The sequence below is a fragment of the Macrosteles quadrilineatus genome, unplaced genomic scaffold (assembly GCF_028750875.1).
Source record: "Macrosteles quadrilineatus isolate MER2022 unplaced genomic scaffold, UCM_ALF_1.0 Scaffold_5__1_contigs__length_97177068, whole genome shotgun sequence".
Taxonomy (NCBI): domain Eukaryota; kingdom Metazoa; phylum Arthropoda; class Insecta; order Hemiptera; family Cicadellidae; genus Macrosteles; species Macrosteles quadrilineatus.
In genome coordinates, this window is record NW_026542598.1 from 70,540,217 (window position 1) to 70,561,382 (window position 21,166).

General features: G+C 35.7%; 1 protein-coding gene across 2 annotated transcripts in view; it reads right to left on the bottom strand.

Moving 5' to 3' along the window:
• Nucleotides 1-21,166, bottom strand: part of LOC128993929 (cubilin-like) — a 100,652-nt gene that overhangs the window by 55,936 nt on the left and 23,550 nt on the right. For both annotated transcript variants that reach the window (XM_054418053.1, XM_054418052.1), the window contains exons 24-31: nt 8,435-8,595; nt 7,695-7,876; nt 7,154-7,310; nt 6,523-6,737; nt 3,726-3,891; nt 2,765-2,949; nt 1,821-1,989; nt 449-633 (exon numbers count right to left, since the gene is read on the bottom strand). In XM_054418053.1, coding sequence (XP_054274028.1) covers nt 449-633; nt 1,821-1,989; nt 2,765-2,949; nt 3,726-3,891; nt 6,523-6,737; nt 7,154-7,310; nt 7,695-7,876; nt 8,435-8,595 — 1,420 coding nt within the window. The remainder of the gene's footprint in view (nt 1-448; nt 634-1,820; nt 1,990-2,764; nt 2,950-3,725; nt 3,892-6,522; nt 6,738-7,153; nt 7,311-7,694; nt 7,877-8,434; nt 8,596-21,166) is intronic.

The window sequence follows — 21,166 nt, forward strand, 5'->3', positions numbered from 1 at the left end:
AGCTGCATGGTCTAGTAGTTAGAGCGTGGGACTTCAGTCCCTGAGGTCCCAGGTTCAAATCCCCCCGAATCACCATTTTATCTAAGTAATAATGCCGCAACCCCAAGGTCTAGCCTGAGGTAATTTGAGAAACAATCCCGGGCTCCTAGCGTCCTAGGATAAAAAAATAGTCTAAAAAAACACCTCCACTCTTTGTTCTGTATTCTGCTGCTTGAAGTGTAGAACACAACAAAAGTCTTCAATATCCTTTTGAACTTTGTCCTTCCACCTAATTTTTTTTTCCTGTAATGTTTTATTGGTAATCCCAAATGTTTGCGTTGGTATTTTTTATTCACATGCGACCATCGTCGGGCATTACAAAAACAAAAGAAATTTCCTCTTATGATGGTCATCTTATTTTTACATACTGAACAAGAACTATGGTATTGTAAATAATTCTAAAACTCACTTTGACAAAGTCTGTGGTCGTGTCCTCACGTGAAACCTCCAGGTCAAAGTCAGTGAACGTGAGGTTGATGAGGTGGTTGGGCTGTACCTGTATCAACCACTCGCAGTCGTCGTGGTTATCATAGTTCTTGGGGTAGTTGTGCGAGTGGATCGTACCGAAGGGTGCAGTGAACTTACCACCACATTCTGCACATCATAGAACTATATTTAAGACTGTTTGAGTGTTTAGTAATGAGAAATCATGGGTAGGTTTTTCGCATATGGGACAGAAGAGGAAGAGTTATGTAATGGATCATTGTGGACTTTTTCCACCACAAAATTAGTGAAAAAAGTTTTTTATTTTTACGTTTTGGGATCTGGAAGGAAACTAATCTAGTCTCGCTCGGAGATTTGTTGAAATCTTTTACATAAATTAGATGGAAAGTTTTTAATCATTTGAGGCACCTGATTAGAATTTGGGTTGGTTAAAAGATGGTACATTATTTTCAACTATTAATTTTTTTTACTATTTAAATCATGTCAAGAACTGCATTTTTTTATAATAACTCACAACTCTGAAGATTGCAGTACTCTTGAAATAAGCCTAGCCACATTTGAACCACAAACACAAACACACATCACTATAACATCACCATTATTTCATCAAATATTACAACTACAACCCCTGTTTGCTGGTTGGTGTAGATTGTACAACTATTCCTCAAACATATAAACATACTCGGCGGGATGTAAACAAAGCTACACTAGTGCTCAGCACTCCCAGCGAGAATATTGAGAATCAACGTCCAGTGGGCCAGCTCAAAACGGCCCACCCCGCTCCATATAGCAATGCATTGTTCCCTGATAGTCAAGCGCCCCCGGCTGGCGTTGCCTTGTCCATTACGTTCTTATGGTGGCTAGAAGGGCCTGAAACCCGTGGCCCTCCAATGTGTTAGAGATGATTGCATTGTATTTCAACAAAAGTTATGACCCGTTGAAAGTTCAAGATATAATTATATGACCGTTTATTCAATAATATCAACCAAATAACCTATAAAGTATTTAAAAATATACTTTACTGTTTATTTTTGGTGGACCCGGCCCACTTGGCCCTTATGGAAGCGCCACCACTGTGTACACAAATTCATCCCAAAATAAGTAAATCAAGAAGAAAAACGCAGTGAAACATATAGAAGCCATAACAAGAAATTTAAAAACAATCTGAGAGTACAAACTATAAGTTGTAAAAATAGATGGAATAGGCAAACACAAGGATACAGTAGCCTACATCAGCACAAGAGGGTAGCTCAATTTTCTAATAAAGTCCATTACTGTGTGGTCAGTTTTTCAGTTAGTAATACTACAAGATGAAAAATGTAAACAATTACACTTACTGGAATCGACAAACCTATACGTGGCAGAAAACCCTCGACCGCTGATGGATATGTCAGACTGGAACCTGATAAATGCATGGTTGCTGGAGGTTGTGGTGATGATTGGAGAGGTCTGAAGGTGACACGCCTTTAATAGAAGTGGAGAAGTTTCATCCTCACCACTGTATATCTGCAACGAAGATAAGTTAATGTATTCTTTTTAATAATAGTATATAGCCTCGGGAATGTTTAAGTAAGCAAATGTAGGGTTCATTTTTTCTTTCCTATATTTATATATACCTGTGTAGCTGAATAGCCTATAGTGGTTTCATACTCATAGGTACGTCATCAGGTTAAAAAAAGACTTCATTAACAATACGGAAATCAAGGTATACAACAATAATGGTACTCCTCAGTCTGTGATGTACAAAAATGTACAAAAATACTAAAAAGGAAACACTAAATTAGTATAGGAAGTTGAGAAGTTGAGTTGAGGTTATCACCACAGATGTGCATAGGAGGAACATTGAAACAATAAATATATTCCACATTATAACTGAAGAACTGTGGAACAGGCTACAAGCATGATAGTTCCCATGTGAGGCTTGCCGAGCGCAGGCTTTCATGAGAGTACCATAACCACCTTCCCCCGTAAGAGCTGCGTTCAATATTTTTTACCACAGTAACAGCCACAAATATACTGGGTAAGCAAAATACGATCCAAACATACAATCTTACCTTGCAAATAGTTTATTGCCGTCTAGAGTTGTATACCACATACAATAGTTTTAAAGATACATACATTTCAAACAACAAAATCAAAATGGCGGAGTCACTAAAACTGCGTTTTTGGGAAACAATTTTACTCTTAACTTTCCTTTTATTTTGCGACCGATAAAACCTATTCCAAAATTGTTGTACTTTTAGTAGACCCTGTATATGTATCAGACTCAGATGCTACTCACTGCAATGAAGTCATTGCCGCACAAGTGACTGTCCTCCACATGAAGCTCGGAGATTGTAATCTCGATGCTCTTTTCCCAAGGTGCAATGATTTTCCACACACATTCCACATCTAGAGGGTATCCGTTGGGATAGTTGGGGCTGGTGAACTTTCCCGTCGGACGATCACGGAATGTTCCTCCGCAACCTGTTACATGCATTGTGTGAATGAAAAAAGAATCAAATATTGCATTCCCTTACATTTATTTTAATGCTATATATTTTCTATGGAGCCTCCATTTAGTGTTAGTGTTAGTCAATCGTGCAACATGATGTAGAAGAATATTTTTGGATTAACTAATTCTTTAGTTCGTATGTTAAAAATGGATGCAATAGCCTATATTACTGAGGAGTTTTGTTACATTAACTATTTATTAGTTTGTAATCACAGTAATTGATTGTCCAATCCATGCTAAAAATCTATCTTAAAATTGGAATTTAAGCAATATTGTTTTTAAGTTAAGTAAAAGAAAAATCAAAAACAAATTTTGGAATTTTTCTCAGTTAACACCTAAAAAAAAGTAAATCTTGATGAAAAATATTTTTCAACAGAACAATTTATTTCATAAAAATAAGTAAAACTACTTGATATTACAAACATTAGAGATTTTTCACCATCTACCTTGAAATTCCCTACCGGTAAAAAAATGTGTATTCAAACAATCTTTCTCTGTTACATCCAGCCCAAACACAAGCTATCACATTGTGAGTTCTAAATGCAGCTTTTACTTTGAAAGATTATAAACAGTAATCTTGGGGAGTGGAAATCAGAGAGGAAAAGAGCCAAACTTACTTACTCTTACTCCCATGGCCATGGATACCCTAGGTGGTATTTGGCCTCGCCAACAAGTTATTGAGAATAAAACCATATACTTGAAAAGAGCTAAAGCGAAAAAAAAAATTGAAAACATCAGAAAAACTCACCATTCACCACCCATTCCAAGTGGAAACCTGTTCGTTCGAAGGTGTTATCGGTGATAAAGTGAACGTAAACTTGATCCAATGTAGAAGAGATCAGCGGTGGAAGAGCGTTGCCACAGAATCGACCCAGAGATGTGGTGGGTGTACGATTCTGAGTGCCTTCCAGTATCTGGTAACAATGTGGTTACGTTTCACAGAAAGTTAAGTTGATTTTCCACACGTTGATTATTATATTTTACTACTGATAAGTACACATCCCATTACAATGTACTGGGTGCGGTAAAAGAAAAAAACCTACCTATTTTCTGCAGCACACTGTTCAGCAACAGGTCCTCTGAGGGTGGTGGGGGTAGGCTCGTTGGAAAGCCTACACTTTGTCATAATCTGTTGTCATAAAGCAGTGGTCACCTGAGTGTTTGTTATTGAGTCACATTTAAAATGTAATGGATTCATTCATTGCAACTTAGCGGAAGTTCCATGCATTCTTCCAATTAAGGCGACATGGAGAAGTTCCTTAGTGTAGCACAATCATAAGGTGAGTTACTTACCTTAGAACAACAGCTTCTGGGTACAAAAAAAATATGATCACGGGCCGTCCAAAGTCAGAACGGACGGCAGACAACTAACAATCGATAGAGTCCTCGTAGGCCTGCACGGAAACAAGCGGCTGCTTTAAACATGTCTGATCGCTGAATTGAGTGATTTTTGAGGTTTGATTTTAATTTTCATACCTATAAATTAATTTGAATATTAATCTGTTTAATTTTGTTGATTATCCATACAGATAATTGCGACGGAACTTCTACATGTTGCCCGAAATGAAGGAATGAGTGGTACTGCCGCTGAGTTGCAATGAGTGAATTATTACTTTTTTAAAGACTAGATAACAAACGCACATAGCTCAGTCGACCACTGCTCTATGACTATGGATAATTGTATTGTGTAAGCTTTCCAATAAGCCTACTCCCACCACCTTCAGTCGACATGTCACTGAACAGTGCACGGCAGAAAATAGATGGGTTTTTTTGCCGCGCCCTGTATAAGCTGTAGCCAGATTAACAATGAAAATGGGCATAGTTGAATTGAGATACTGACAGAGTGTGCTGAGGTCTGTTAAATATGGACTCTTTAGTCTTCAACCAAGCCAAATTGAAACAATAATATTTGCAAACAATATCATCACATCAACAATCACAGTAACAAATTCTAGAGAAAGAGAAAACATAGAATTTTTGACGGAAGGACGATGTGTGAGTGTTTCATTTTTCATTCAACTAGTTCATTAATTTCCTGTTGGAAAAAAAAAACTTAGCAACACATAGTCTATACACATGGGATGTCTACTTTAGTATCCATACGGAAGAAGGATGTTGATCCAAACTAATTGGGACTAAGGCGTGTTCTTCTTATAACATAAATACCCCCGTCGCAGCAAACCTGCATGCTAAGCGAATTTCCATTTACCCGGCTTGATTTCTACTAAAATATTCCCTATAAATTTTCAGATTTATTTCCTATTTAAATAACATTATTTTAGTGAGTAGTTAGGTTTGCTGCTACGGGGAAGATGTTGAGGTGTGTTTTTTCAATTGAAATATTGATAGCTTAGTATGAAATAAACCAAATTGCCAAATTTGATTAAAATATATCCATAAACAAGCAAACTAGAACAGTTTATTTATTCTCCATAAGAATAACATGGGAATTTTTAATTTACAATTTTTTTAATTTTCTCCGTAGTCAATGAACATTCAAAAACACTTCAATATACTAAATTATTTGTTTTTTTAAGCTCTTCAAAATGGTCTAGAGAGAAATTTAGAAATTTAAAGTTTTTAGGGTCAAAAACGAGAAAAACCCATTTTTACCCCATAAAACCCCCCATAAACCCCTGATCCCATGGTCCGATTATGCTGGTTCGCGAACTCGTTCGAATTAATGTAGGTTTACACGTTTGTACCAAATTTCATCAAAATCGGATCAATTTTGCTCGAGTTATCGCGCTAACGGACACATATATAAATATATATATATATATATAAATATATATATATATATATATATGAATTTGAACGGATGGTGTTTTTGGCCTCTGGGGACCTCAAAACGAAAAAGTAAATCGGTCCCGGGTCTAGGTCTTACCATGAGACCTACGGTAATAGCTTATTCCCTATATGGGAAATTCGCTAAAAAAAAACTGATTTTCTTTTAATCTACCCTTTTCATAAATTTAAAATTAGTCTTTCTAGTCCTAACCGCTAACAGAGCCAAAAGAGCTATATGGGGATCATATCAGGGTTTTTTCTGTGTCACCATGTTTAGATTTATCAAAATACAAAATCCTAGCAAAACTCTACTGAATGTGTCGCATAAGCTTTTACAGAGAAAAAAAAATCTCCTTGTACTGATGCCAAACTATTCACTAACCCCAAATTGCTTAAATGCAAGATTTAACAATAGCTTAGTGGTGTATAACTAAATGGTGTAAACCACTAAACAATAAACATAAGTGCTATCTACTGATTTTCTTGTTGTTGGTCCGTGATATGAAGCTATATTTGAATGCCGATGCTTCGGAGACATTGCTGTTTTCACCCAAACGTATATCCAGTATGAGACACAACACAATCTACTCCTTAAGACTCAGATGATGGAGAACTCCAACGTCTCCGAAAAATCACCATTCACATACAACACAGTCGAACCCAGAAGGCAACGAGTATTCATTCATCTTCTAACAACCAATGAAATGCTAAATTCTTCACTAAATGTAGAGTGTTGGTTCAAGCTGGTAACATACCTCTACAAAGTCGTATCTGCAATCTTGCAGTTTGGTCCCCGGAGGTGCATAAGGTCGACTGCTCTCCTCCAACTCCAGGTGGACGAAGCTGATGTTGATCTTGTTACCCAAGGGTGCCTGGATCATCCACATACAGTTGGCGTTGGACTCGTAGTTTCCAGGGTAGTTGGGCGACTCGATCACGCCGTGGTGGCTCCTCAGCGTTACATTGCAGTCTAACAAGTTATCAAAAAACGTTACATTCTGATGCTAATACAAAATGTATTTTATTTTTATGATTAGATAAATAAAAAACAACTTTCCTCTTATTGACACACATTGCAGGGGTTAATACGTATTTGTATAAGGCAAAAAAGGATTAGCTGGAGTCAAGGTAATTAGCTGTATATTTGACAAATGTGTTTATAAAGATTTTAATTGAACAACGGTGCAGCATGACTTTAATCTCCTGGCCTAGGCTTGAACTTTGGCTATTGTGTTGAAAGCCCCTTATTGTGTATTTACTTCATGAAAAAATACATTAGAAGGTGTTTTTGTAGAATCAAAAGCTTAAGGCAAAGTTATCAAAACACCCGATATGCCTCTATCACTGTCTATATTAAAATATTCTCCTATACCTAAGTTTTCACACCTGTGTCGTATTTAAGGTGGAATCCACGGCCTGAGTTGCTGATATCTGACTTAAACTTGATGTACATCTGCTCATGAGAGGCTTCTATATGAGTAGGATGAGCTGGGCTGCAATACCTGCCGAGGGATTTGGCTCTGTGGTCCAGTCCATCAAACACCTTCAAAACATATGAGTTTGTACAATACTATACACTAAATAACACATTTTACAATCCGAGCAATGAAAAGTAAGAAATTACAAGCTATCTTTTTGTATTTTTTTTTGGTATGGATAATGTCAATTAGGATGGGTTTTAAAATTTAGAATAGGACAAAAACTGTAAAATGTTTGCTACCGATCGCCACATATATGGGACGCTGCGATCAATGGGAGACCGACACAAATATGCGAAGTCAGTCTTTTTTAACTTTTAATGTGAACAGCTGTTGCGACAGCAGTCAACGGATAGAAACTAGCCGTCCCATATGTGCGGCACTGGTCCATGAATGAAAAATGTAGTACTATTGCGGTAAATCCACAGAACTATTTCCAACTTTCCTACCTCGATGTAGTCAAGAATACAACGAGAGTGCACTTCTAAGTCCAGATCCACGATGGAAAGCCGTACTTTGCTTCCTTGGGAGATCGAGATCTTGAAGAAGCATTCAGCAAACCTGTCATAGCCCTGAGGGTAGTTGGGGGAATACAGCGTACCAGAGGGGCTGGTGAGAATACCCCCACACCCTGCAGATAAGATTTCATTAGCAATAAATATAAAGAATAGTATAGTATCAATTTAGATGACAGACAGTTTTCTGATTACAACCCACCATAAGACAGAGCCTGAAAAAACTCATTACTATTACTAGGTGTTCCTGTCTCAGCCTTAGCAAACAGCAGATCAGTTAATCGGAACTGGTAGTGCTGAGCAAAAAACGCAAGAAAACAATCGTAGGTAAAGTAGTATAAGCAAGTATTAAAATTATCCTACTAGTAGAACCTTTTAAGGCACTATCTTTTATTCGGCTGTTGCGAAAACCACTATTTACTCTAATCCTCCATCCATGTCCTCAATAATCCCTCAAAAGGGTTTGGGACTTATTTGTTTACAAGGATGTGAACAAAGAAATTAAGTATGTGAGTCATACATGTGCAACAGAACTAATCATCCAAATTCCAAACAAAATAGATTTTGACAAAATGAGGTATACTGCACTACTACTTAGAAATCAAAAGAAGTTCATTGCTACATTCCTCCTTAAATATTAATCATTACTGTAGCCTACAAATAGTAATAAATACCAGTGGTAGCCGCGTCCCAAGTAGCCCTGAACCCTTTGTAGGTTGCGGATCTGTCTGAGCTGAAGTGTATCCAGAGTCCGTTAGTGAGAGATGTAACTTCAGGAGGCGTCATTTTACCACAGTACTTGCCAACAATTGGTGAGGTCTCGTGCAATCCATTCCTACAGTCAGATGGAAATAAAATTAAATACTGTACATCTATACTTATTTAATACGCAAGCAGGTTTTTTGTGACAATTACTCCTCCGAAACTACTGAACCGATTGACATGTTTTTGGTGTCATTGGAAAGAGGGTAACGTGAAGTTGTGCAGGAAACTTTCTTTTTATGGAAATAATTAGAGAGTAAGGCCCTGGGGCCCCTTAAAGATTTGTATTTCTCCATGAGATTAACATGGGAAACAAACATTGTTATGAAACTCCAGCCGTTGTCAGAAATTAAGTGAGAAGAAGGACATATGTTAATTGTACAAATGTGACAGAGAGGTTATGCAGAAAATCAGGTAGTTTGGTTATTTGGTGCTATTAAAATAAAGACTGAAATTTGTAAACGTACTAGCGACAATGGGTGATACCATGCAGACTACATTATCATTGACAAAGACCAACATGGACAACCTATTGCGGCTATAAGTGTGAAACATTTCTATAATAAACTAAAAGCCAGATCAGACTTTGAAAATTGATAAAATATTTACAAGAAATGTTGATTATATTGAACTGTTAACTACATAGTGAGTATTAATTATCACTAGCGGTTTGCCCGTTCTACGTACGGGAATCTAGTAGTAAGTTAAAACCTTATATTCAGAACAGGAGTTGGTTTGCATATTTAGTGTGCATTTTTCCAGATATGATGGCAAAACTATAATTGTTTAGGAATACATATAAACCTTCTCAAATACAATATCTGACAGTTTCAAAGCCAAAACGAATGCTTCGCAATTAAATGTCACCCGATCGTGTTAGTTCATATTTTATATCTAACGATGAAAGGAATTGCTTTACAGTATAGATCTATGAGGCATAGCCCTAAGGTAGGCCTATAATTGAAAGTTACTTTTCACACTGGTTAAAAGTAGTTAAAACACTACCTCAACCTCACTACTGCACACTTATTCGGGTTGAAATTTTTATTAACAAAGGTGCTCTTGTCTTTTCCACAAAAAATAAGGACATTAATGCGTTACCAATAGACATACACACACAAATACAGAATTGAGTCCACACAACATTTTGGAGTCCAGACAGAAAACGCTAAAAATTATACAGTAAGAAATCAAATAAATAAGCATAAAAGCAGCAGCATTAAATTAAATAAGCAATAAGGTGCAGTGTTTATAAATAAATAGTGATGTGTTTGTAAGTTATGTAAAAATGATTCTTACTGCTACCACCGGTTCCAAAAAAGGAAAGGAAAAGTAGCATTACCAAAAACCAACGTTTACATTTGAGAAAAGAACTGTAAGTAGTACTTGCGACTAATTCAACCTGTCCTTCTAATAAAACTGTATTATAGGTGTTAATCTGTTGGCAAATATATAAATAAATAAATACACAGGCCACAAAACATGTAACATGTAACGTTACCAACGTAAAGCTTTAAAAACTCACTATGGTTTGCTAAAAAAACTTTCACTTGATGTGGTGCAGTACCGAAGTTATTAATCTCCTTTGGTTTTAAATTTTTTTTTTTAGTTTTCGAAAATCAAAGTTGTTTCCCATTAATAACATTATTTGTAAGCAGCTTTTATTGTTAACACATCAATGACAGTTTGAAGAAACCACCTTTATCCAAACAAAGGTTTCTTATTTAAAGATTACGTAATATCTAAACAATAATCGGTAGGCTACATATATCTAGCAAACATTCGGAGGAAATGTGACAAAAAACGCACTAATCTGGGGTTTTGTACGTTTGTAGTTTTATTTCCTAAGTAGCAAAAGTACCGATATCGTTGTCGAAATGTAAGTAAGTAGAAACCAAAAGTGACACATTGGAAAAGCAAGTTTAGCTACATCTGTTAAGGGTGTTCGGCCCATTTTTAAAAATATTTTATTTTTATTTTTTTTTCTTACCAATTCATTAAGCTATTAATAAGAATGTAAAAAATGGTTTTTAATTTTTTTTCCCCCATTTATTAAGTGAGATATAGTGCTTTAAAGTGTACTCTTCTTTTACCGTTAAACTCAAGAACGGATGTAGACTGAGACACCAAAAATTACAAAAACCATTGTTTAATGCCCCTTAACTTCATGAGCTATTTCAATTTTCATAAAAATTATAAATAAAAAATGTGACATTTTAAAAAAAATCACTACAATTATGCGGTTTGTGGTATTGCAACAAAAATTAGCTGTATAGACGGGCAACTACTTGAAGTATAAATAAAAAATTAATTACATTAAGAAACTCAAACAGTTTAGGAGTGTAATGGAAAACAAAATGTTAGCAAAATACGGTGGCGAGGCGTTGCGTGTGTGTACAGTGCCCAGACGCGCACCCACGGCGCGCGGGCGCACGCCCGTCCCTCCCCGTTCCCCCGCGCCTACACCACTCTCACCTCGTTCCCGCGCGCTCTTCTCAACACTGTCTACCTGTCACCGGCCACGTGTTCGAGTTGCGTACGTCAGTTTGTTTGTTGTGCTGCGATTGTATGGTACCTTAGTGTTTAATCTTTCATATATTTTTTGTGATTTAAACCTTGTTCTAGTTTTTAGAACAACTATAAGTCTACGCGATTTCACATTGTACTCGTATAGATTTATAATTATGGCACCCAGAAAAGCCAAATACCATAAAACTAAACGCAACAAACGTTCAATATGTGCTAAAGCCAGGTTAAAAGCTAAAGCAAGTGCAGTTGATATATGTTCTGGTGTTGTCGAAGAAACCAACGATGCTATATTCGACAGACTTTTGGCATCAACTAGGTAAGTTGAGTTGTTTTAAAATGTATAATAGCTAGTGTAGGCCTACCTGTTGCTCGAGTTTGAGTGATTTCAAAAAATTGACGTTATTTTAAAAAGAAAAACAGTAATAATTTCCGATGACTTTAGAACAGTCGACTCAAAAACTGATGGAATTCGACTTATTTCAACCAAGTTAGTAACAGGGACGTAATAGTTTACTAGTTAGCCGCCCATGCTCTGTAGGGAATATTGTCAAATCAAATGAAATCAAATCAAAATCATGTTTATTTCAGTAAGTAAATACATTGTTACGCTTTGCCAGTAAAAATTGCATAGTTATGCAAAGATATAAATAAATAAAATAATATACTAACATAGTCATTCATATGAAATGCCTCTCACATAGGCTACTACCCGTGCGTGAGAGATTTCCGCTATCAGGAAATAATAATATTAGAAATTGAAAAAAAATAGATAAAATAAAAGACAAAATAATAAAAGAAATATAATAATAAAAGAGAAAATAACAGGAACTTCTAGATTAATAAATACACACCGACAGTGAGGTTATAAAAACAATAACAAATGTGTGACAAACATTAAACAGCTGACAAATCATTTATGAACTGTGTATTAAAATCTTCCATAAGAATTGTATTGACTCGACCTTTGAAGGGCTGTAGTGCTTAGCCCTTAGAAAAAACTTAAATTCTAAGGAAGTTCGGCAAATCTATGCATTACATCCTTTAATTTGAGACATACATCTTGTAGATCGGTCCAGTAATAACAGAGAAAACAGTGTTACAACTGTGTATTAAATATATAGATTTGAAAACGAAATCAATCACGAAAATAATATTGCTAGTAACACGCAAAGAAACAGCACCGCAACCACATTTCGTGTCCTGAACCACTGGTTACAAGTAGAAAGAAGTATTTTTAGTTATTTATTACATGCACGGGAAACGCCATTTTACAAGAGAATTTATTTGACATTGATTGTCAACTGACATTGAGTATGAACTGTTGTCAACTACACTAGTGCACAATATACGCAGTTTAGTGTGGTGACTGGTGTGAGGGATTGTGAGCGGAGGTGTAGGTGTGCCGGTAGGAAGTGGAAGTGTTGTTGTGACGCCTCGCCGGCGCCGTCCTAGTGACTCATCGATGACAGACAGACAACGCAGTATGCTCATCCTCAACTTGCTACTTACAAGTTCATACGGACCGTTAACATGATTCGTAAACAGTTTAATAACAGTTAGATAGCATTAATCATTTCACTTTGTACTTTCTTAGACTTGTACAAAAATATAATGACTGTTGCGACACATTACTTGAATTGAAACTGAAATATTAACAGCAATTAAATTATCCAGCTAATCAAAATGTAATCAAATATGTTCTTCAAAAGATGTTTTTTGTAAGGAGTTGATAGTTGGTTTATACGAATAGGTTAGTTTATATATTATTTTCAATTTAATATCGCACTGCTTTTATAACAATATGCATAACAGTATGAATAACAATCTTTTAAATTATAAGGATATATTTAGTTCCAGTTACCGTGATACAAATCCTAAAACTTACGAGAGAAAATCAGATGAATCTGTGACAGAAAACAGCATGGACATTTGTTTAGAAGACTCGTATGTGGAGGAATGTCTACCTCAATCATTGTTTGAATCGCATGAGCCAATTGTAGTTGGTCGACGCATTGTTGATATAAGTCATTTTTTAAAAGAAATCACTTCCTTGGCTAACCACAGCAAATCATGCACTACAGGGCACTACAATCTAGTGAAAGAAACCCAAAAGGGTCTGGTTACAAAACTGCATTTTCATTGTGACAATTGTGACGGGGATAGATTTGTCACAACCGATCCCATCGATAAGGAGGAAGAATTAAATGATGCCTTAGTATGGGGATCAGTGTCTGTTGGCATCGGATACTCCCAAACAGAAGAACTGCTAGCAGTCATGGATATACCAACCATAGGACCAAAAAAATTTAGAAAACATGAAACCAGAGTTGGTCAGGTAAGAAAACTTTACCTATTTTGTTAACTCAACTTCTAAGTATTACATAAAATTAGTCAATATGGGAAAATCGGTGTACTCATAAAGTAATTATCATACGTGTGTGGACCTAAAGAGTAATGAAATATGGTAGGTAAGGGAAATAACGTATCACCAACAGCAGTATACGATATGATAGTGAAAAGAAATAATGGTGAAGTTAGGATTTATTGAATCTGATTAGAAGAGGGATATTAAAATAGGATAAAGTGGTAATAATTGCATTCTTTTGTTATCATTATTATCATCACTTTATCTTTTTCATTTTTACAGCTTATAAAAGATGTAATTTTTCCCACGTTACCAATTCCATTGGTTAGGTGGTCACACGGCCCCACCACACCCATCGTCTTGGCTCCGGTATTGTCTCGGCTGAATAGGAACAAAGGCTGTTAACGTTTTTAACAATCTTAAGGGTGGGTGTATGTGTATAGTTTATAAATACAAGCTTCATCGTATACTTTATTCTTCAGGTCTGGGAGGAGACATTGGTTAAAAAAATGACAGCTAATGCCGAGGAGGAAAAGAGGATAGCCACTGAAAAGGGAAATCTTTTGAATGGGAAGCCGTACATAACAGTGATCGGTGACGGAGGCTGGGGTAAACGATCATATGGCCATGGCATGAATTCGTCATCGGGAGTGGTATGTTAACTATACATTATAATTATGTTTCTAATTACGATTACTACTAAAAGAATGTTCATGTTTTAGTCACGAATTACATAATATTATCTAGATACTTATATTTCGTCAGTCATTATCATCGCAGATAGAGCCTTTATCATGCGTATCTACTAACAAATAGTTGTCATCCGTTTGAGATGTTTGCTATCAATAATATTAAAACGAAACAGGGTTTTTTTATTTCACGATTCTGAATCAACCACTTGACGGATTTTCATTATTTTTGTGTTGAAAGAAAGGTAATTTTGAGAACTAGGGAATGTTGAAGCCATAATTTTAGTTTAGAGTCCCAGTTTTTTAGAAATTAAGTTTTAATTTTAAAAAAGTCTAGCAGCCGACGCTAAGATTCTAAACTAGCTTTTGGCATAAAATACTGTAATTTGCTTAACATAACAGCTGTAAACATTAAGCTTTTGTGTCACAAATTCAGCATTTGGATCAAATTAAAAGACATACAAAGGGTTGACTTATTTATACTATATATATATATATTTATATTTATATTTATATTTATTTTATATATATTTATACTACTAGCTGTTTGTCCGTTCTACGTACGGGAATCTTGTCCTTTTTTAAAACTAAAAAAAAATATTTCTTTGTGAAAATTGCTCCGATACGAGCAACAAGACAACTGGCAGGTTTAAATAAAATTATATTAGGCCTAAGTTAAAATAAATTAAATGAAATATTACAAATTTTGCCAACTCATGTATCCAGATGTATATTATTAGCCGTGTCAATTAGGTAATAGTAATTACTACAAAAGAGTACTCTTTTAATGTCGTCCGTAATGCAAGAATTCCCAGTAGAGGGGTCATAAAATAACATTTGACCAATTACCTGTGTTTCTAAATAAATTGTTATTTTGATTCTTAGGGCGTCGTTATTGGAGCTGAGACGAAGAAAATTTTGTTTCTTGGAGTCAGGAACAAATTTTGTTACGTCTGTTCTAAGGCAAAAAGGAAAAAAACGGAAGTGCCTGAACACGAATGTTTTAAAAACTACTCTGGTCCATCCACTGGAATGGAGACTAGTGTAATTGTAGAGGCTTTCAAGAGAAGTGAAGCTGACTATGGTCTCATTTACAGGTAGGCTATTCTTTATTATACGATTATCATAAATTTAAACTAGGCTTGGTATTGTTAAATACAGCAACACGTTATTTAATAAATATGAATATAATGAAATAGGTAATATATGTATATAATAATAATAATTCAGAAAGTGTTATTTTTGCTATAATCATATTAGCCCTATATATGCTAACTAGATTACATTTTGCCCCCTCCAGCTTATTATTATTTCTCTACAATCAGTTTTGTTTTTCACCGACATTCATCCGCTTCATAATTATTGCAGTATTGCAATAGTGTTGTACTACTAACAGTGAGCAAGTCTAATATAGAGACTTTTGTTTATAGGAACTACATTGGAGATGGGGACTCGAGTGTTTATGCTCGAATCCAAGAAGGATGTAGTTACGGGCGTATTGTCCATGAAGTCGAATGCGCTAACCACATGACGAGAGCATTGAGCGATAGTCTTCATAAGTTGGCATCAAATACCCAATTCCCTCTGGAATCCAGGCGCTTATTGCTAGGCATACCTGATGGAAAGAAAATTCCCAGACTTGAAAGACTTGTGAAAGGTGTATGGACAGCAATCAAGTTATCAGGTATTTCTCACTCACAAAATAATTGTGTAAATGTATTCAATATTTATTACATCAAAAACTAGCAATAATACCGGCATTCCTTGGGCTATTTTCATAATAATAATAACAACCGCTCGAACCAGACAACTTTTTTTCCATAGCATTGATATGGGGAGATATGATGTGTCATATGTATATGTTTTAATTTAATTAGAGACATTAAAAGATTACCACAATTTTAGTTCATCTTTTTAGTATTATAAACGGTATGACACTAATTAAATGTTCTTAAAAAGGAATATTTTGCAGACGATTATGCCCTATTATAGCGTCTAGGAAAATGTTATAGATTTTATTTGAATTGATACGAAAGATTATTACATGTCCCGTGCAGTAAAACACCTATGACACAGTGTTCACTTTTTTAGGAGTTTCCAAAAATTTGAAAGAAATAGAAGACCTGAGGACAGATTTAAAAAATGCACCTAATCATGTTTTTGGGGACCATCAAAGATGTAGAGAAGCCTACTGCCAGGACAAAGAATCAAATGATGTCAACGTCTTGCAAAATCTTGACCCAGCGTTTTCAGCTGAAATCCATAAACTGGTGGACCGAGTTGTCAGAAAAGCTGATTCTCTAGTGATGAATGCCACCACAAACAGTGCAGAAAGGTAATGCAAAAGTACACACCAATAAAGCAAACAACAATTCACTTACAACATACATACATACATACATACAGGGTGAGTTTTAAATGTCCCCCCCCCCCAACTTTTTCCTACATTTTTTAAAATTTTAATCCCAGACCGCTTCCAAACATTGTTGAGTAGTAAGAACTTCATTTTGACAAGGTGGTAATTTCTGGCCGCCATCTTGGATCCGCCATATTGGATGCAAATTTTTTTTTCCAATGTAAAGGTGGGGTTGTGACCCATTATTTTGAGCTAGATTTTTACCCTGATTACAATGCCACAAACCGTTTAAAAAAATATTGATTCATTCCAAAGTTATGAGGGCTTTTTAAAACTTTATTTTTAGCCCATTTTAACATTGTGCATTTACAAACTAAGGACCATAATCTCAAAATAGTGCTAGATAAAGATAAGTATACACTACCAGTCATTGTCAACATATTTTCTCTTTCTTATGACTGATGTATTTTTTTCGGCCGCCATCTTGGATCCGCCATTTTGAAATTTGATACATTATTTTAAATATGAAGGGTGTGTTGTGACCCATCATTTCGAACTACTTTTTTTAATCTAAACTCATTGTTGCAGTCATTTTTTTGTTATCAAGTTTTACTTATGAGATATTGAAATTTTTTGGTTAAAAATGTGAATATTTCAAAATCAAATTATGAAAAATAAATTTATTTTCTACTTTTCACGTCCATTATCCATTATACGTGTTACAAAATATTACATAAATCAAATTATTCTTTTAGAAATTCGGTATATATGCAGGTCTGCTACGATGGAATAAAGAACATTGCACAATGTTTGCAGGTAACATAACTAGTAATTACGTGTTTTTTTTATATACATACTCTAATTTCAGGTATATGGGCTTGGTATCCAAGTTTATTGGTGGCAAACGGGTCAACTATTCGTACAAAGGCTCGTACCAAGGTAGATGCTTTGCTGCTGGGTTGAGTCACGGCGCAGGACCCAGTTGGCATCTAAGCCCCTGGAAATCTTTCCAAGGCAGAAGTCCAGGACACAATTTTAAGAAAAAAATTATGAGCAGGGAAAAGATAAGGGCCAAAAGGTCGTTGCGGTACAGTACGCAAAAACCAACGAGAAAAGCAAAAAAATCTGCTGGCCCTGACAAGGAGTATGGCCCGCTGGCCATTGAACCAGACGTTGAAGAACATGCTTTGACCAAAAAAATGAATGAAGTAATTAAAACTTTAAATGATGAATCAAAAAGGGCAGGCCAAATTGAAAGGCAAACTGTTGGCCAGCACAACAATCGTTTGTGGAAGGAAAAACGGTTGAACCTAATTACGGCCTCAGCATTTGGGCAAGTTGTAAAACGGCTGGACCATACTCCTTGTCACAACTTGGTAAAATCGATATTGTACAGCAGAGAGCTGAATTCTGAAAATATAATTTTTGGACGCCTAAATGAGAAAAAGGCTATAACTAAATACGAGGCTGCAACTGGCCTCAAAGTTGAGGAATGTGGACTGTTTGTCTCCACCGAATACCCTTTTCTCGGGGCAAGTCCTGACGGTTTGGTCGGTGAGGAGGGGTTGATTGAAGTGAAATGTCTACCTAGCGTGACTGAGGACCTAAAATCAGCTGTTAAGAAAAAAAAATTGTGTTTGGAACTGGGCCCTAATAACAATTTACAGCTAAAAAGAAAACATAATTATTTCTTTCAAATACACCTAATTGCAGCTGTGCATCACACACAGAAAATGGTGCGATCTTGTCGTTTTGACAAAAACAGAGGAAATGGCTATAGAGAGGATCCCAATCGACAAAACCCTGTGGGAGAAAGTCATGGTGCCGAAACTAGAAAAGTTTTATTTCGGCTGCGTCCTTCCCGAAATAGCAGACAGCAGGATCGTCAGAGGCCTAAGAGTGAGGGATCCGGAATGTATCCTCCTTGCTATTGAGGAGAGGCAAAAATCCAAAAAGTCAAAAGGTATGTAAAAAATATTTTTCATCAACTTAAATTATACGGTCAAGTAACTTGATTTTCTTACTCGTAATCCGCAGGTTGCTGGTTGAAATCAAGACCTGTGAACCAGGTCGGTAGGGTGGGTAGGTAAAATAATAAATTAAAATATTTGAAATCACACACAATAAATTTCAACAAACTGTCATGCGATTGATTTCAAACTGTCATTATAATAATGAATAACATTATAACATAAGACAATTTTCTCACTAGACAATGCAATCATTAGTACATTAGTATTATATTTTGACAATCCCTCGTCTTCAATTTCCTGTCTTTTGAGTCATTAGTGATGGTTAGTTTGTTTTTTGTTTTCAGAACCGAATCCATCAGTATCAGTAGAATGATATGTAGCGGACGCTCGTTACCAAGGGTGAGGAAACCAAAAGTTACTTGTAATAAATATAAATATTTACTGTATTTTTTATTGTAGTATTAAATCCCCTTTAAAAACCTGCATTTTCATTTTCATTTGTAACCTTTATGTACACAACTAGAGATTTAGGTATTTCATGAACTTTTTTAATACGCTAATACAGTGGTAAGAAAATGTGTTAAGTTGTTAAGAAAATTATCTGAAAATTTAACAGAGTTTTTAACAGTTTACACCATTTCCAATATTGCTATTTTGCTTATTTCTCATTTACAATTGTTTAGGCTACAAATTAATTTAATTGTGACTGTAAGAGGTTTAGTATTACGATTAATAATATGGGTTGAAATGCATTATATATTTACCTATTTTGTACTATTACTGTAATACAGGAGTTTCCCACGTTATTGTTTATAATCACATTTTATTTGCCATAATAAAACGGAAGCATAACCAAGAAATATCGCGATAGATTCATGGTCAAGCTATACTGGCACTGAGAGTAGTCGTCTGCTCCTTCCCTGCCTGCTAAGCTGCTGTGCAATATGTCATGACGATAGATGACATAATGCTTTTGATTGGGTAGTTAGGGACGAAGACAACCCCAACAAAGGATAGAATATCAAATAAGCTATGTTTTTATGTAATGGTTATATCTCTATTTTATTGTCAATGTTGATGTTACTATTACAATGCATATGTTTAGGCCCTGGACCGATCTTGTGACTAATCCAAAATCTACAGTTACCTTCGCCAATCAGCTCTTGGTAGTGTAACATATAGGTTATAACACAGCTAAAAAAACATTTGTTACTTCTAGGAGCCGGTTGACGAAGGTAAGATAACTTAGTATATTAATTTTCAAAAGGCAACAATAATGTTATTCCTTTGTTTTAAGTAATGGCTATGTAATACTTCATCGACATTATTCTGGAGATAAATAATTTTTTACCAACGACATAATAATAAACTCAGTGTGATACATATATTTGGGTAAATAAATAACAAGTCAGTTAGCAACGTGATTTGGTTCAGGGTTGCTAGCCCGGACCGCGGATACGACGGGCCGTGCCCGTGCAAGGCCTCGCGTATACGAGAACCAGTGATGCAGTGTGTGGTGTGAGGAGGGGTGAGGGGGGACAGCTCAAACACACACCTACAGCGCTGCCTCCAAACGGACATCCAAGCGCGCGCGGTGGCGACGGGTAGAACTACTGCTCCTCACCTTCAGACTAGCCTAGCGGCCAAACGGCCTTAAGTTAAACCTCTGTTACGGTACGATCACAGCGAAATTAGAAAGATCTTCCAAGATCGCAGCAACATCCACGATCACCCAATGCAGTTGTGATTTTTTACTTTGCACTTAACACAACTGTCCTTGAAGCGCCGTCAATGTGTGGAAACCTTTCTAAGCTACGGTATTGGTGACGATGATTAAAAAAATGTAAGTTTCCTTGCAATAATACAACACTGATTCACGGTATTTTCCCCGGTTATCAAAACTCAAGAACAATCGTTGCACTTGCGATTAATTAAAGCGGTTAAGTAAGGCACAAAGTTTTTAATCTCACTTGGTTTGGATGTGCTGACAAAACTTGATCGGAAATGGTTGCGGTATTTGTAAACAACTTTGAATGTAAGCATATCAGTGACAGCTAGAAGTGAGAACTAATCCAAACAGCTGATTGATATTTCATAAAATGTAATAGTAAACATTGGGAGAAAATTTGACAAAAATCAAACAAAATTGGGTTTTTGGTGGTTTGTTATTTTGTTTTCAAAGAAGCGAGGCCATGTTTTTATAGCCAAAGACACTCTTACCAATCCATTAAATACAGAAAAATTATTAGAACCGTGATCGGTACTCTAGTTTTCTAGGAGTAGGCCGCGTAAAATGACATTTTGGCGTTACAGACCGAGTCACAGAATGGACAGACAGACATACAGACAGAAATTGAGATAAGACTCGTTTCGGCTTTCTTAGGCTATGAAACGTAAAAATAACCAAAAACTGCATGATTCTAAGCAATGTACAGACAAAACTCTAATTTTATTTATATAGATAGATTAGTTACGTAATCTTTGAGTTGAATCTTCGAACTCATAGAAATTTATGACTTATATTTGTTCTTAAATAAGTTATCTGTTTTTAAATAACTCCTTTATTTCTTTGCGATTGCTCGATTTCGAGCAACATGTACACTAGTTTATTTAATACCACAAGACAATTGAAACCACATAAATTTGTCTATTGTCTTTTACACAAATTCATTGTTCAAAAATTGTTTGGGGGAAAATCTGTAACCGACAAATTATCCAAATGTGGTATTTTT